The 15,302-nt window shown below is 45.6% G+C and overlaps 1 protein-coding gene across 3 annotated transcripts in view; it reads right to left on the bottom strand.

The window, feature by feature from the left end:
• Positions 1–15,302, bottom strand: part of TUT7 (terminal uridylyl transferase 7) — a 317,026-nt gene that overhangs the window by 233,275 nt on the left and 68,449 nt on the right. For all 3 annotated transcript variants that reach the window (XM_033927693.1, XM_033927688.1, XM_033927701.1), the window contains exons 6-7: positions 14,352–14,440; positions 10,831–10,882 (exon numbers count right to left, since the gene is read on the bottom strand). In XM_033927693.1, the coding sequence (XP_033783584.1) occupies positions 10,831–10,882; positions 14,352–14,440 (141 nt within the window). The remainder of the gene's footprint in view (positions 1–10,830; positions 10,883–14,351; positions 14,441–15,302) is intronic.

Raw genomic sequence — 15,302 nt, 5'->3', positions numbered from 1 at the left:
GAAGTCATAATGCCGTTGTACAGGGCCATGGTGAGACCTCATCTGGAGTACTGTGTACAATTCTGGAGGCCACATTACAGTAAAGATGTGCGCAGAATTGAATCGGTTCAGCGGACGGCCACCAGGATGATCTCGGGGCTCAAGGGTCTCTTGTAAGAAGAGAGACAACAAATTGCAGCTCTACACTCTCGAGGAACGTAGGGAGAGGGGAGACATGATCGAAACATTTAAGTACCTTACGGGACGTGTCGAAGTGGAAAATGATATTTTCTTTCTCAAAGGACCCTCGGCCACAAGAGGGCACCCGCTCAAACTCAGGGGCGGAAAATTTCATGGCGACACCAGAAAGTATTTCTTCACAGAGAGTGGTTGATCATTGGAACAAGCTTCCAGTGCAGGTGATTGAGGCAGACAACGTGCCAGACTTTAAGAATAAATGGGATACCCATTTGGGATCCCTACGAGGGTCAAGATAAGGAAATTGGGTCATTAGGGCATAGACGGGGGTGGGTAAGCAGAGTGGGCAGACTTGATGGGCTATAGCCCTTTTCTGCCGTCATCTTCTATGTTTCTATATGTTTAAGAGTACACCACGAGGAAAACAGTTTCCATTTCTGCTGATAACACTGTTGCCTAGACGGTTTTCTTGATGCTTCTAAGATAAGCCTGACAGGCTGAGAAAGATGAAGGTCAGCTGATGTCAGCCCAAGAGGGACCAAGCTGTCAGATGCAACGACTGAAGATTGAGATGCAGAAAAGATCTGTGACTCTGTGTGAGAAGAGATGAACTAATCTGAAGAGGGATTGGTTCCTTGATACTAAGTTGAAGTAGAAGGGAAAACTAGGGTTATCTGGGCTACTGAGAAGCTATGAGAATCATAGTGGCCTCCTCCCGTTTGAGCTTGACAAGCGTCTTGAGGATGAGGAGGATTGGAGAAAACACATAGAGAAACTTGTGTGTCCAATCTGCTTCTAGCCATTAGGGAGAGTACTGCCTGGAGCAAAACTGGGGCAGTTTGTGGTTGAGGACAAACAAGTCTATCTGAGGAGTCCCCAACTGAGAGATGTGATGCAAAACTGCAGAGTTGAGTTTCCACTGTTGAGTTCATCTGCAAGAGAATTCTTTTCTCCTTGAATGTATATTGATTCAGGAATATGTTGTGAGCAATTGCTCATGTACATATCTTTTAGGCCTCCAGACAAAGGCAGAGAGAGCCATGCCACCTTGCTTGTTTATGTAATACATTGAGACCTGATTGTCTGTGCGGATAAGGATGTGGTTGGTGACAATATGCTGAAAAGCTTTGAGAGCATTGTTGATCGCTTTGAGTTCCAACAGATTGATATGGCAAAGGCAGTCCTAAGCAGACCAGTGACCTTGAGTGCGAAGGCCGTTGTCAGAACCTTCTGATGTGGAGGTCTGTGGAACAACCCTCTAGGAAGATTGGAAGAGTTCATCCACCACTGCAGAGATTGTTGAAGTGAAGGAGTGTTGAGACAGTGGTTCGAGAGCTTGAGACCACCGATATGAGAGATTTCATTGAGGCATTCGGAGATGAAATTTTGCAAATGGAGTAACATGTACCGTGGAAGCCATAAACCATGGAAGCCATGCTACCATCATTTTTTTTGCCGAGAGTGAGCATGTGAGAAGTCTGAGTGCAAAGCTGAATCAAATTTTCTAGTATTTGCTGAGGGAGAAATGCTCCGATATGAATGGTGTCTAGCAGAGCTCCGATAAAGGGCAGATTCTGAGAAGGATGAAGTTGGGATTTGGGAAAATTGATTTCTAACCTCAACTGCTGAAGGAAGAGAATTGTTAAACGAATTGCTGCAATCACCCCATGAGAAGCTGGATCTTTGATCAGCCAATCATCCAGATAGGGGAACACCTGGAGACCACAATGCCCCTGCCACTACCATTAGGCACTTGGTGAATACTCTGGGAGAGGACCTTGTACTGATAATGGTGCTGTGTCACTTGAAATCTGAGAAATTACCTTGAGGTCAGATTTACTGGAATGTGAGTATAAGCCTCTTTGAGAGCATAGCCAATTGTTGCGATCTAAGAAGGGATATAAAGTTGCCAGGGATAACATCCAAAACTTTTCCTTCACTAGAAATCTGTTGTGGCCCCTGAGGTGTAAGATTGGACACAGACCTCCCATCTTCTTTGGGATGAGAAAATACTGGGAGTAAAACCCCCAGTTTCTCTGTGCAGGTGTAACCTCCTCTATAACATTAAAAAGAAGGAGGGATTCTATCTCCCGAAGAAGAAGGGACGTCTGTTGAGGGTTGAAAGAAGACTCTCTTGCAGATGATCTGGAGGCATATTGATGGAAGTGAAGAGAGTATCCCTCTTAAATGACTTTTAACACCCAGAGGTCTGTGATTATCAGTTCCCAACAGGGATAATACAGCTGAAGCCGACCTCTGATTGGTTGAGGAAGAGGCTGAGAAAAAGGAACAGCGGTTATGCTCTCTAGAAGCAAAAAGACTGAGCAGGCTTTTGAAATGCTGCTTATTGAGATTTATAAGGGTGCTGTTGTCTAGGAAGAGCAGCTGGTTTTGAAGAAAAATGGCTTGGATATGAAGAAGGTGGCTTAAAAGATTTAGAAGTTGAAGGCTTAGGCTTGGATTTAACCAAAGCATTTCAATGTTTCTCATGATCAGTAAGCTTGTGTGACATTTTCAATAGAGTGACCAAACAACTCATCTCCCAAACAGGGAATGTTCGATAATCTGTTCTGAAGATTGATGTCCATATCTGAGACTCGTAGCCATGCAAGATGTCTCATTGCGACTGATATAGCTGATGCTCTAGAATAGTGTTCTCAAACTCAAACTGCCACATTTTGGATTTGTAGGTACTTGGAGGGCTACAGAAAAAAAAATAGGTCTTTGACCTAAGGGCCGCTACGTGAGCGGACTGCTGGGCACGATGAACCACTGGTCTGACCCAGAAGCAGCAATTCTTATGTTTTTATTAAAGAAATGACAATTTTGCATGAGGTAAAAACTCTTTATAGTTTATAAATCGTTCCTTTTAAAGGAAAGATTTATAAACTATAAAGAGTTTTACCTCATGCAAAATTGTCATTTCTTTAATAAAACATTAACTATTTTTTCTGCAGCCCTCCAAGTACCCTATTTTTTCTGTGGCCTTCACAGATAAAGTTTAACATCTTTTCTTTCTCAGAACTGACACATTTCAATCACTATATTGAAAATAAAATAATTTTTCCTATCTTTGTTGTCGGGTGACTTTATTTTTCTGTGCTTTTAACTATGTTTCCAGGCCCTTCTTGCCCATTGACTGTTTTTCTCTCCGTTTTCACTTTCTGCCTTGCATACATCTTTGGCATTAACAATATTCAATTTTTTCATTTTTCTGCTTTCTTCTCAAAATCTACTTTTCCATGTCTTATCTTATCTTCCTATCTCTCTCTCCTTCCCTCTCTATTTTCATGGTCTGACATCTCTCTCCTTCCCCCCTAGTGTAACATTTCTCTTTCCCTTCCTCCTTTCTATCCCCTGCAGTCCATATCCCTTCCCTTCCTCTTTTCTGGCCCCCTTCCCAATCCAACATTTCTCCCTCCTTTCCAACAGTCCAACATTTTTTTCTCTCTTCCTCCTGCATGCTTCTCCTTAGGTCTTCCTTCCCTCAACCAAACAACATCTTTCTCTCTCCCTCCACGAGTCCAACTTTTCACTCTCTGCCCTCTCCCCCTTCCCCAGTGTAACATTTCTCCTTCCCTCCTTTCTGTCCTCCCCATCCATCTTGCCCTCTCATTTTTCTCTCTCTGTCCTTGCCTCTTCACTCAGTGGCATCCCTCTTTCCCACCCATGCTCTCTCCCCATGCACCATCTCACCCTCCCCTCCAATGTGCAGCACCTTTCCTTTCCCTCCCTTTCTGCCAGGTCCAGCAGCACCTCTTCTTTCTTCCTTTTACCTCCCCCCTTGTCCAGCAGTACTCCTTTCCTTCTCTCTTCCCTGCTCATCTTATCCAGCAGTACCCCTTCTCCCTTCACTCCTGTCCAGCAGTACCCTTCTCCCTTTCCTGCTCCCCATGCCCAGCAGTACCCTTCTCCCTTCCCTGACCAGCAATACCTGTATTTGCAGCCGTGGTCTGTACGTAATCTCACACACTAGGCAGGAAGAGAGGATCCGGAGTCAGCTGACTTGCAACGTCCTGCTACCGTCATGTATGCCGGGACTCCTGCCTTCGTATATCCGGCAGATACGCGAAGGCAGGAGTCCCGGCATACACGACAGCAGCAGGACGTTGCAAGTCAGCTGATGCCGGAGCCTCTCTTTCTGCCCAGTGTGCGAGATTGTGCCAGCGTCGGCTGACTTGTAACTTCCAACTGATGCTGCGTATGCTGGGACTCCTGCCTTCGCATATCTGCCGGATACGTGAAGGCAGGAGTCTCGGCATATGCGACGGCAGCAGGAAGTTTCAAGTCAGCTGGTGCCGGCACCGAGGCCTCTCTTCCTGCCCAGAGTGTGAGATCGCGTACAAAACCATGGGCTGCAAAATAGCACCTGGAGGGCCGCAAGTTTGAGACCGCTGCTCTAGAAGGTAATTCAAATGCATCATAAGCAGATCTTGCCATGTATCTTCTAGCTAGGACAAGGGTGCGAGAGATGATGAAATTCCTGCAAATATTGTTGAGGAATGTATCTATCAAAAGAAGATAATTTCTTAACTAGTAGGAAATACAGAAATTATAATTTAGAACTCTATTTGCTAGCATGAAATTTTGGTACAAATGATGTCCAAATTTGTCCATATTGCGCCTTCATGCCCTGGTGGCACTGAGGCATAGACTTTCGATGGAATAGATTTTTTCAAAGTCGACTCTACTACTGGTTACTGGTGCTGAAGCTGTGGTTTGTCAAAACCTGGAGAAGAAATTATTTTATACAGAGAGTCCAATTTTATGGGAGCCACTGTAAGAGTTAGGGGCGTTTCCCAGTTCTTGTGCAAAGTGTCTTTGAGTATACCATGCAAAAGGTAGTCTGAGAAGGTCTTTAGGATGCTCATAATCTAAGTCTTAAAAGTATTCAGCGCTGTATGCAGAATCAGCTTCTAGCTTGACTACTAACGCCTTGCCTAACTGGCGAATAAATTTTGAGAAAGAAAGTCTCTCAGTGGGAGATTTAGCCCTTGGTGGAGACTTTTATGGAGACTTTTCTGAAGTCGTATCATAAGCCTCCATTAAGTCTTCAGCTGAATCAGACTGTAAGTCAGAGTCATAAAAGGGTTTTGGTGAAGGAGTGTGTCGAGCAGATCGATGCTTGTATCAAGCTTGGTGTCGATCCAAAGACAAGAACGATGTCTATCATGACACTCTTATGTTTGGAAGACTGTGAAGGACAGCAATGTTTCCTTTTGGAAGCTCCTGAAGAGGAATGATGCTTACTGGATTTGGAGCGTCAAGACGAGGAGGAAGAATGACGATGCCTCGATGAACTGGAGCAGGGCCTCAATGGAGAACTGGACCTGTGAAAATGTGGGCTACACTTAGGCATGGAACGTTGATGTTGCTCTGGAGAGCCAGTGTCGTTACCGCAGGACCTGGTTGCTTTACGCTCAGGCTGGACCGGTACCGAGGGAGTCAATGTCGGCGTAAGGAGTTTAAACATATCAATCACTTGGAAAAGCACATCAAGCTTTTCACAGAATGAAAGCACTGGTACCTTTGGCCTTTCTGCCAGTATCATTGGTGCCACATCTTGCCTCGGAGAGGATGACCTCGAAGAGGATGCACTCCTCAATGTAGGAGGGGCAAGACGCAGTCGCTTAGTCAGCATCGAGGGGCTCGATGCAAGAGTGACCTGTGAGACCTGGTGGCTTCTTAGCTGGCTTGCCAGATGGAGCGATGCCTCCCATGCCAGTGTCAACGTCTTCGAAGTTGAAGGCTATGACGTCTTCTCTGTTTCCATTCAAGTGCCAAACAATTTTTCTTACTGAAGTCTCTGGCTCTTGATAGAATGTTTCTGCAGGGTAGAATCTGCACAGTGTTCTGGGCCAAGGCATTGCAAACACCAACTATGGGGGTCAGTGATGTAAATTGGCCTTAGGCACCTGCAGCACTTTAAAACCCAATAACAGCTGGATCGACAGAAAAAGCGCCTCAGCCAAATTGGTTGAAGAAAATGAAGCAGCCTCGTCAGCTGAAGCCTGCAGGAGGAAAAAGCACAGTTACTTACCGTAACATGTGTTATCCAGGGACAGCAGGCATATATTCTCACATGTGGGTGATGTCATCTACGGAGCCCCAGCGCGGACAGCTTTTCAAGCAAACTTGATTGAAATTTCAAGTTTGCTATGCTGCACCACGCATGTGCATGCCTTCTTGCCCACTAGAGGGCGCATCCCCACCTCGTGGTCCTCAGTTCCATATCCAGCAAAGAAGCCATCCCCGGGGAGGAGGGCGGGTTGTGAGAATATATGCCTGCTGTCCCTGGATAACACCTGTTACGGTAAGTAACTGTGCTTTATCCCAGGACAAGCAGGCATGATATTCTCACATGTGGGTGACCTCCAAGCCAACCAAAAAAGGGCAGGTGGGAGGATGGCAATTTAGGAAAACAGATTTCGCAAAACTGACTGGCCAAACCGGCCGTCACTCCTGGATAACGTATCCAGGCAGTAGTGGGAGGTGAAAGTATGAACCGAAGACCAAGTGGCAGCCTTGCAGATGTCCTCCATCGGAGTAGACCGGAGGAAAGCAACAGAAGCTGCCATTGCTCGGACCTTATGTCCCGTGACCCGACCATGCAGCTCGAGACCAGCCTGAGCGTAGCAAAAAGAAATACAAGCAGCCAACCAGTTGGACAAGGTGCGCTTGGAAACAGGACGTCCCAACCGATTAGGATCAAAGGACAAAAATAATTGAGGAACCTTCCGATGAGACTTGGTGCGTTGAAGATAAAAAGCCAACGCCCTCTTACAGTCAAGCGTGTGAAGCGCCGCCTCCCCAGGATGAGAGTGGGGCTTCGGAAAAAACACCGGAAGAACAATGGACTGATTGAGGTGGAAATCAGACACAACCTTAGGTAAAAATTTAGGATGGGTGCGAAGAACCACCTTGTCATGATGGAACACAGTAAAGGGCGGGTACGCAACCAAAGCCTGCAGGTCACTAATCCGACGAGCGGATGTGAGCGCAAGCAAAAAGATCACCTTCCAAGTGAGAAACTTAAGAAGAGACTTGTCAATAAGCTCAAAAGGAGGTTTCATCAGCTGAGCCAAGACCACATTAAGATCCCAAACCACAGGAGGAGGTTTCAGAGGAGGATTAACATTCACTAGACCCCTCATGAAACGAATCACCAGAGGATAAAGAGAGAGAGATCGCCCCTCGAGATGCCGATGGAAAGCAGCAATAGCACTGAGATGCACTCGAATGGAAGTCGTCTTCAGCCCAGACTTGGACAAATGCAACAAATATTCCAGAACCGAGGACACCGGAACCGAACTGGGAACGAGGCACCGAGGCCTGCCCCTTCCGTTTTGGCGAGGAGTCTCTCGATAACCCTCCCTCGGAGGAATGGAAAAGCCTCGGATTATCGAGGCGGAGCTCCGAGACACGCAGCATCTCAGCCCCGGTCGGCGAGGAGCGACCGCGTCTCCGAGGAGAACCCTGAGAACGCTTGGGCTTCCTCGGCCGGCGCTTCGCCCGAGGCCGACCTGAGGGCGAGGAGCCCCGGGAGGACCTCGACGAGGAAGAAGTGGAAGAGATCCTCCGAACTCTCCGCACCTTGTCCCGAGGCCGCATACTCCGCTCCGGCTGATCGACCGAGGTCGAGGGCAAGGTCGGGGTCGAGGCCGGAGCCACCCCGGGGGCCAAAGTCGAGGGCACTGTGACCGAGGCTGCCGAAGCCGGGGCACTCAAGGCCGAAGCCGGCTGCAGATGCGCGAGGGCGCCGGACAGCTCCGAGGCAATGAGGGCACGGAGCAAGTCCTGAAAAACAGGAACCCCCATCATGGCCGGTAGATCCGGGGCCGGCGGGTGCTCCCTCGAGGGTGACCTCGGTCTCGAGTATTCCCGTGGGGCACCCGACTTCGACGCTCGGGGCGGGGCCGAAGACGACCCACCCGCCCCCGTCGAGGATCCCGAGGATGGCTTCTTCGAGGTTGGAGTTGAAGAAGGAAGTGAGGACTTACCCCCTGTCGACTTCGAAGTCGAGGACGCAGGCTTCGATGAAGCAGGATGTAGCGACGAGGTCGAGGGAGTCGAGGCCGAGGTCAAGGCCAGGGCCGAAGCCGAGGCCGACGTCGATGCCTGCCCCGCCGCGGGGTCCACAGCAAAGAGCTCCGCCATTCTGGCACGACGGCGGCGGAGAGCTCTTGGCTGGAAAGTCGAGCACTGAGGACAGGAGTCGGTGGGGTGCTCGGGACCCAGGCAAAGTAAGCACCACCGGTGGGGATCGGTGATTGAAAGCAGCCGATCGCACCGGGTGCACTTTTTAAAGCCCGTCAAAGGACGGGACATGAAATTGAAAAACGGCCGGGAACGTAACGAGGTCCCGCGGCCGCGGCTACCGGGAGCCCCCGGAGCCGAACGAAAAAATACTTTTTTTTTTTTTGACGATTACCGAACACACGAACGAATAAAAAAATAAAGCAAGCACAGCGACCGAGAAAAACGACTCAGACTCGGTGTCAGAAGGCAAAAATAGAGAGCACAATTTCCACAGGGCTTCTGGCTCCGCGGAAAAAACTGAACTGAGGACCACGAGGTGGGGATGCGCCCTCTAGTGGGCAAGAAGGCATGCACATGCGTGGTGCAGCATAGCAAACTTGAAACTTCAATCAAGTTTGCTTGAAAAGCTGTCCGCGCTGGGGCTCCGTAGATGACGTCACCCACATGTGAGAATATCATGCCTGCTTGTCCTGGGATAAAGGGTTTTTTTTAAAGAAAATATAAGTACTCTTAAAGAGAGTATAAAAATAGAAGAAAAAACACGCGAGCTGGAAGGCAAATGTCAAAAAACTGAACGATGTTCAGAGACACGACTTCTTAGTTCCGCGGAAAACTAAGAACCGAGGTACCATGAGCTTACGTTGGGCAGGAAGGCACTCATGCATGCGCGGTGCTGTCAGTTCACAAACTTTCTTAAGTTAAAGTGGCAATGCACTTTTAAAGCCGTCCATACCGGGGCTCCATAGATGACACCCACATGTGAGAAAATGCTGCCTTCTTGTCCTGGGATAATATCCGAAACTCATCGTTGTGCCATTTTTTCTGTACAAGGCCCTGAACTCTGGAACCTTCTGACAATCCATTTAAGACTTCAAAAATCTCTTAACACAATTAAAAAAGGATCTTAAAACTTATCTTTTTAGCAGATGCTTTCACATTAATTCAAGATTTTAGTTATTGCCAAGATACAGCCAAATGGTTTTTCCCTCCCCAACTTTACTTTTTTTAAATGGAGCTCCCTTTCCTATTTCTCTCACAGTCATGTCATATCTTATCATGGTTTTTAAATTATTTTATTTTTTATCTCATTTTTAATTGTAAGCCGCCTAGACATACTTTGATAGGTGGGATATCAAAACTAAAATAAACTTGGAAACTTTCAATATTCTAGAGTACACATTAACAATTATTTCAGGATCAGGCAGCCCATTTACCAGGACAGAGGAACCTTTGCCTGTCAAAACATCAGGCAAAATTGTTTTGAATAAGGACATACAGCAGATGAAGGGTAGCATGGGTGTCTGGAAGCTGCAGAAAACCAAACTATTGCCCACAGAAAACTGAAGTTTCAGACTAGAGGATCTGTTAGTAAATTTATTTGTTATACCACAGATTTCTTCAAGTTGCATGAGCTTCTGTAGCCAGGGTAAAAAAGGGAAGACAGACAAGTTGTTGGCCATATATGCACAGAAGAGAAAAATATACATTGACTCTAACATGTGACAAATTGAGGGTCATGGTAAGAAATAGAGGCTAGAATCTCATATAGGCACAGAATTTCCTTAGAAAATATAACTGATAATTGGGGAATAGAGGGCAACTTAGCAATAGGAGTGAAATACAACATGCAGGAAAAGCAATTAACAGTTACCAGGATTGCTTTACAGGCATTTGAAATTAAAATACAGAAGTATTCAGCTCTCCTTTATAAGACGGGTGGAACTTGGTGTGGTGCTCCTAATTTTCGACCTGTTTTAATTACTAAAATGAAAATAAATCATTTTTCTTACCTTTACTGCTTGGTGGTTTTATTTTTCTAACCATTTTGTTCCGTCTTTAAAATCACCAGGCAACAAAGTAAGAAAAATGATTTATTTTCATTTTAGTTAATTAAAACATGTTGGTTCGGAGAATTTACTTCTGCTGTCTATATTTGCCACTGTATGAGTATAGAAGGAAATATGAGGAGGGATGCTTTATGAGATTAAACATTTTAATCGTGATTAAGCAATGTATATACAAAATGAAATAAATAAGGCTGCACAACTTATATCCTAAGTGGTTTACATTGATCAGGCACTCAGAGTTTATCCCCGGCAGGCTCACAATCTAACTCTTTGTTCACTGCTTGTGCTTGGGGGAAGGGGGGGTTGGTTGGTTGGAGGGTAGGTGGGTGAGGTGTATGTGTGTTTGTGTGTGGGGGGGGTGTTTCTAGATTCTCATTTTCTGTTGAATTGTTTTGTGCAGAATGCATGGAAGACACTATGTGCGCTCCGCTGTTTGTAGTTATACCATTTGCTTTGTATTGTGCTATTTTTGTTGTTCTTAATAAAGTGTTAATTATAAAAATAAAAAAAAACCAGAAAAAATAAATTATGCTTTTAAAAATCTTACCGCTATTCTTCAGACTATCTTCAACAAGCAAGAGAACATCTGGCTGAGATATCTGTAAAATAAAATGCCATGTATAAACCAAACATAAAATAAGTTAAATTTACAATGTTGCTGATATTTGAGTTGTTCTCCCTGACATTTAGCTGGCAATTTTTAAAACTAAGCACATGTTAATAGTATGAATGCATGTTTCCCTGTACAGATGTCAGCTAATTTTCAAAATGTAAGTATGCTGGAACATGAGAATATAGGTTTTTTTGCTAAAACTGAAAAATGTCATTCTGAACAGAAACAAATCTGTTTTGTAGGATACAAATCTCAGATAGATTTTTTAAAGTTCTTCAGCACTTCTTAGGGCTCCTTTTACAAAGGTGCGTTAGGGCCTTAACGCGCGGAATAGCACGCACTAGCCACTACCGCCTACCAGGTGGTAGATTTTCAGGTAGTGCGTGCTATAGCGCATGCCAATCTGGTGCGTGCGCTAAAAACGCTAGCGCACCTTTGTGAAAGGAGCCTTTAGACTTTGCCATAGCTATTTCATTAAGAAATTAACTAAACAGTTAATTTCTTAATGAAATAGCTATGGCAATTTTCTTTTTAATTTTCTTTGTTAATTTATGCACTTTTGGAACAGTAAGCGGCACTTGATTTCTACATTTTGGTAGCCTGACTTGTTGATACTGAAGGCCCTGAAGCAGTGGTTTTGCACCATGAAACGATCGTCGACCTGTTTGCTAATGTTTTTTCACAGCATTTATTTGTCTTGGCTATGCTTGTTTTGCTCTCACCTGCCAGCTTTTTGCTAATTCTTGCGAAAGTTTTTCTGCCTGTGAGGCCTGGGCGGTAGGTTGTCTGAGGCTTTTCTTTTGGTTTAGAATTACACTTTCTGGCTTTTGGTGTGGCATTTGTGACACTGGAGTTTTGATATTTGTTTGTTTGATTATTTTTCCCTCCAGTCCTCTTATTTTTTCACTTTTGGAACTACACTACTCCCCCGATATTTGTGGAGGTTCTGTTCCAGGAACCTCTGCGAATCTTGAAAAACCGCGAATATGGTTTTTCATGGGGGAGACTGGAGAGGGCAGCGAGAGAGGCAGGAGAGAGCAGCCAGAGCGCCGGCGAGTGCAGGAAATCACTCGCTGTATGCTCCGACCGCCTCTTCCTGCACTAAGTCGGGCCTTACCAATCATGGAGTCATATTAGTACCGACAACTAAATGCAATTTTAGATATCTATCTTTTTCAATCTGTGTTTTATGTACATATTAAATAAATTAAAGCTTCCATTAAGTTCCCTTAAACTTTGGTGGATAAATAAACATTAATCATAAACCATTTAATATAATATTGGAGAACTCAGCACTGGGGGTTTAGATATGGCAAAGCAGATAGAAAGATTTTAAAATTCTTGTGAGCAAATTTCTTGGATTTTATTGTCCATGGCTGTAAACTATTCAAAATCCATCAAAGGTCACAAATTACAAGAAAAAAATTTCTCATTAGGGTTCATTGAGGTGGTTTAATATACCATCTTTCCTGCTAAAACATCTCCCCCAATAATAATATGGTCTTCTGCCCAGTCGTGTAAAAAGTTTGCTCATCCTATATAATAAAACCCTAGCCGCGCATGCGCACTTACCTGCGTGCTTCCGTGATCTCTGATCTGTGATCAGTAGGTCCGGGCAAGCAGGAGTGCGGATGCAGCGGCCAGACAACTCAGATAAACACAGCACAGCCGCCGCCGCCGACTTCCCCCTCCCGCCCTCACTCACCGCCAAAACCACCACTGCCAAAGCCTCCTCCTTCTGGCCGGCTCACCCGCGTTTAAATTAAGGGACGCTGCACCGCGCTAACGCTGGCCTCGCCGTCTTCTGTCCACTGTGGCCCGCCCTCTCTGACTACTTCCTGTTTCCGCTAGGGTTGGCCACAGTGGATAGAAGATGCTGAAGCCAGCGGTAGCGCGGTGCAGCGCTTTTCTATTAATTTCAACACGGCGGCTGGGAAGGGGGTGGCGGAAAATGCTGATGCTGCACAGGTAAGGCCGGGAAATGCTAATGCTGCACAGGAAAGGCAGGGAAATGCTAATGCTGCACAGGAAAGGCTGGGAAATACTGCTGCTTCACAGGCAAGTGTGTGTGTGTGTAGGAAATGCTGATGCTGCACAGGGAAGTGTGTGTGTGGTGGGGAAATGCTGCTTCTGCACAGGAAAGGCCGGGAAATGCTGCTGCTGCACAGGGAAGTGTATGTGTGTAGGGTGGAAAATGCTGCTTCTGCATAGGGAAGGCCGGGAAATGCTGCTGCTGCACAGAGTACTGTGTGTGTGTGGGGACGGAACCGTGGGAAGGGAAGGGGGGGTGGAAGGGAAATGCTACTGCTGCACAGGGAAGTGGTGTGTGGGGAGGGAATGCTGCTGCTGCTGTGGCTGCTGCACATGGAAGTGGGGGGGGGATCGAAATGCTGCTGTACAGGGAAGTAGGGTGGGGGGAAATGCTGCTGCACAGGGAATTGGAGGGGGAGGGAATGCTTCTGTGGCTGCTGTACAAGGAAGTGGGGGGGGGGAAGAAAGACAGACAGCTAGCACCCATTAATGTAACGGGCTAAAATACTAGTCTCCTCATAAAAGCTCCGATTTGCACCAGATGCATACAAATTAACCAGTGTGTAAAGCTACTGTAGTTTTGGTTCCCATTTTATTGGGAGCAAAAATAAGCATGCACATCTTTTATGAACTATTCCCATATGAAGGCAGTTGGTCTACTTGAAAAATAATTTGCATTTTCAGGGATAATTTCATCCTTGAACATTCAGGGACAGAAGAATAATCGGTATATTACTCCCAGAGTTACTTACTATAAAAATGTATCCTGTCATTATTATAAGCAATATGTCAAATTCCACTACGCCCTTGCCCCGTACTACCCAGAGCCATCCTCTACTAAGGTCTATAGGAATATATTCCAAGCCTGTTCCTGTTTAACAAGAAATCTCCTCACCCCCAACCCATCATCTGGCCTACCCAGAATTGATGGGTATAAAACAGTTCAAATAAAAGTGGGAACGGACAATGAACACTCCACTGAAGATCACTGATGTAAAATCAACTTGTTTATTTCAGAAAAGGACACAAGCAGAAGCTGTGGACCCGACACAGCTTTTCAGTGATTTTGGTTACTCTGGCATGTTAGTTGGACCAATCTTTGTTTTATCCCAGACCTGTCATCTATGAACATATATGCCACAGTGACCCCCGATGCAGGCGTTCCTCAGACACCGAAACACAGTGCTGTGTTGGGTCCACAGCTTCTGCTTGTATCCTTTGCTGAAATAAACAAGTTGGTTTTATATCAGTGATCTTCAGTAGAGTGTTCATTGTCCGTTCCCACTTCCTTTTGTACTACCCAAAATTGAACCATTGAGAGGAAATGCCATCCTACCAACCCAACCTCCCTCCCCTATTCTTATAGGGTATGTAACAGGTAATTAAGAAGACCCAACAGCACAATTTTTAAAGATCTAACTTACACTGGCTGGAAATTGAATGTCGATGTTCAGGTCTGAATTTTTGAAACCAAATTTACTGCATGAAGAGCCATAGAGTCGTAACGAGCAATCTATAACCCATTAAAAAAAAAGAAAGAATCAGTACATAAACTAATTTCTACATTTATGGTTCAATGTTAGCGCAAAGGGAAAGGAGGAAAAGAAATGCTACAAACATACATTAAAAGCCAGCATGCTGGAGATCTTGTCTGACCATCAACCACTGATGTCATCAGAATAATTAACCAACACTGTCTATCTAAACCAAGAATGTTATATAGTCTTGGAAACATTTTACTAATTCATGTTCATGGCATTTGCATTGGAACTGGGATGTGGGAAAGGTGTAATAGGCAGTGGTCCAGAAGGAGACTGTTTTGGACCACTGCCAGGTGTAGGTCATGACTTCAAAGTAGAGAATGACATGGGGGACAAAGTTTGTCTCCATCCTGTCCCCATCCCTGCAGCCTCTGTCCTCATCCCTGCGCCCTCCCTGCAGGCTCCATCTCCATACCATTCGCACAATCTATGTCCCCATCTTCGCTCTATCTCGATGGACTCTGTCTTCATTTGCACAAGCCTCGACCACTTGTGATTTTATATTTAAATCTTGTTGTTATACCGTAGTACAAAAAGGGATAATATTCTGTACAATTGTGACAGGGACTATGAAACCTTAACCCTTCCCCTCCAGAACACATCTCCCCAGAGTGAAACTATTCCTCAAGAAAATCAGACACGTCCCATTTTGGCCAGTGCATCGCAAAGCAAGTGCAGTTTAGAGAGACAGCCTCAAGGACGGGGAGGGGAGAAGGTGGAGAATCCAGGAAGTAGCTGGGGAAAGGTTTAAAGGTCGAACCAGAATCAGAGAAAGACTGGAGGCAGAGACTGAGAAAGCTGAGAAGAAGTTTCAGTCTGTTGCTACATGAGGTA

This window comes from Geotrypetes seraphini, chromosome 1, assembly GCF_902459505.1.
Source record: "Geotrypetes seraphini chromosome 1, aGeoSer1.1, whole genome shotgun sequence".
Classification (NCBI taxonomy): Eukaryota; Metazoa; Chordata; class Amphibia; order Gymnophiona; family Dermophiidae; genus Geotrypetes; species Geotrypetes seraphini.
The sequence above is the reverse complement of the archived record's forward strand: the minus strand, read 5'-3'. Positions and strand labels throughout refer to the sequence as shown.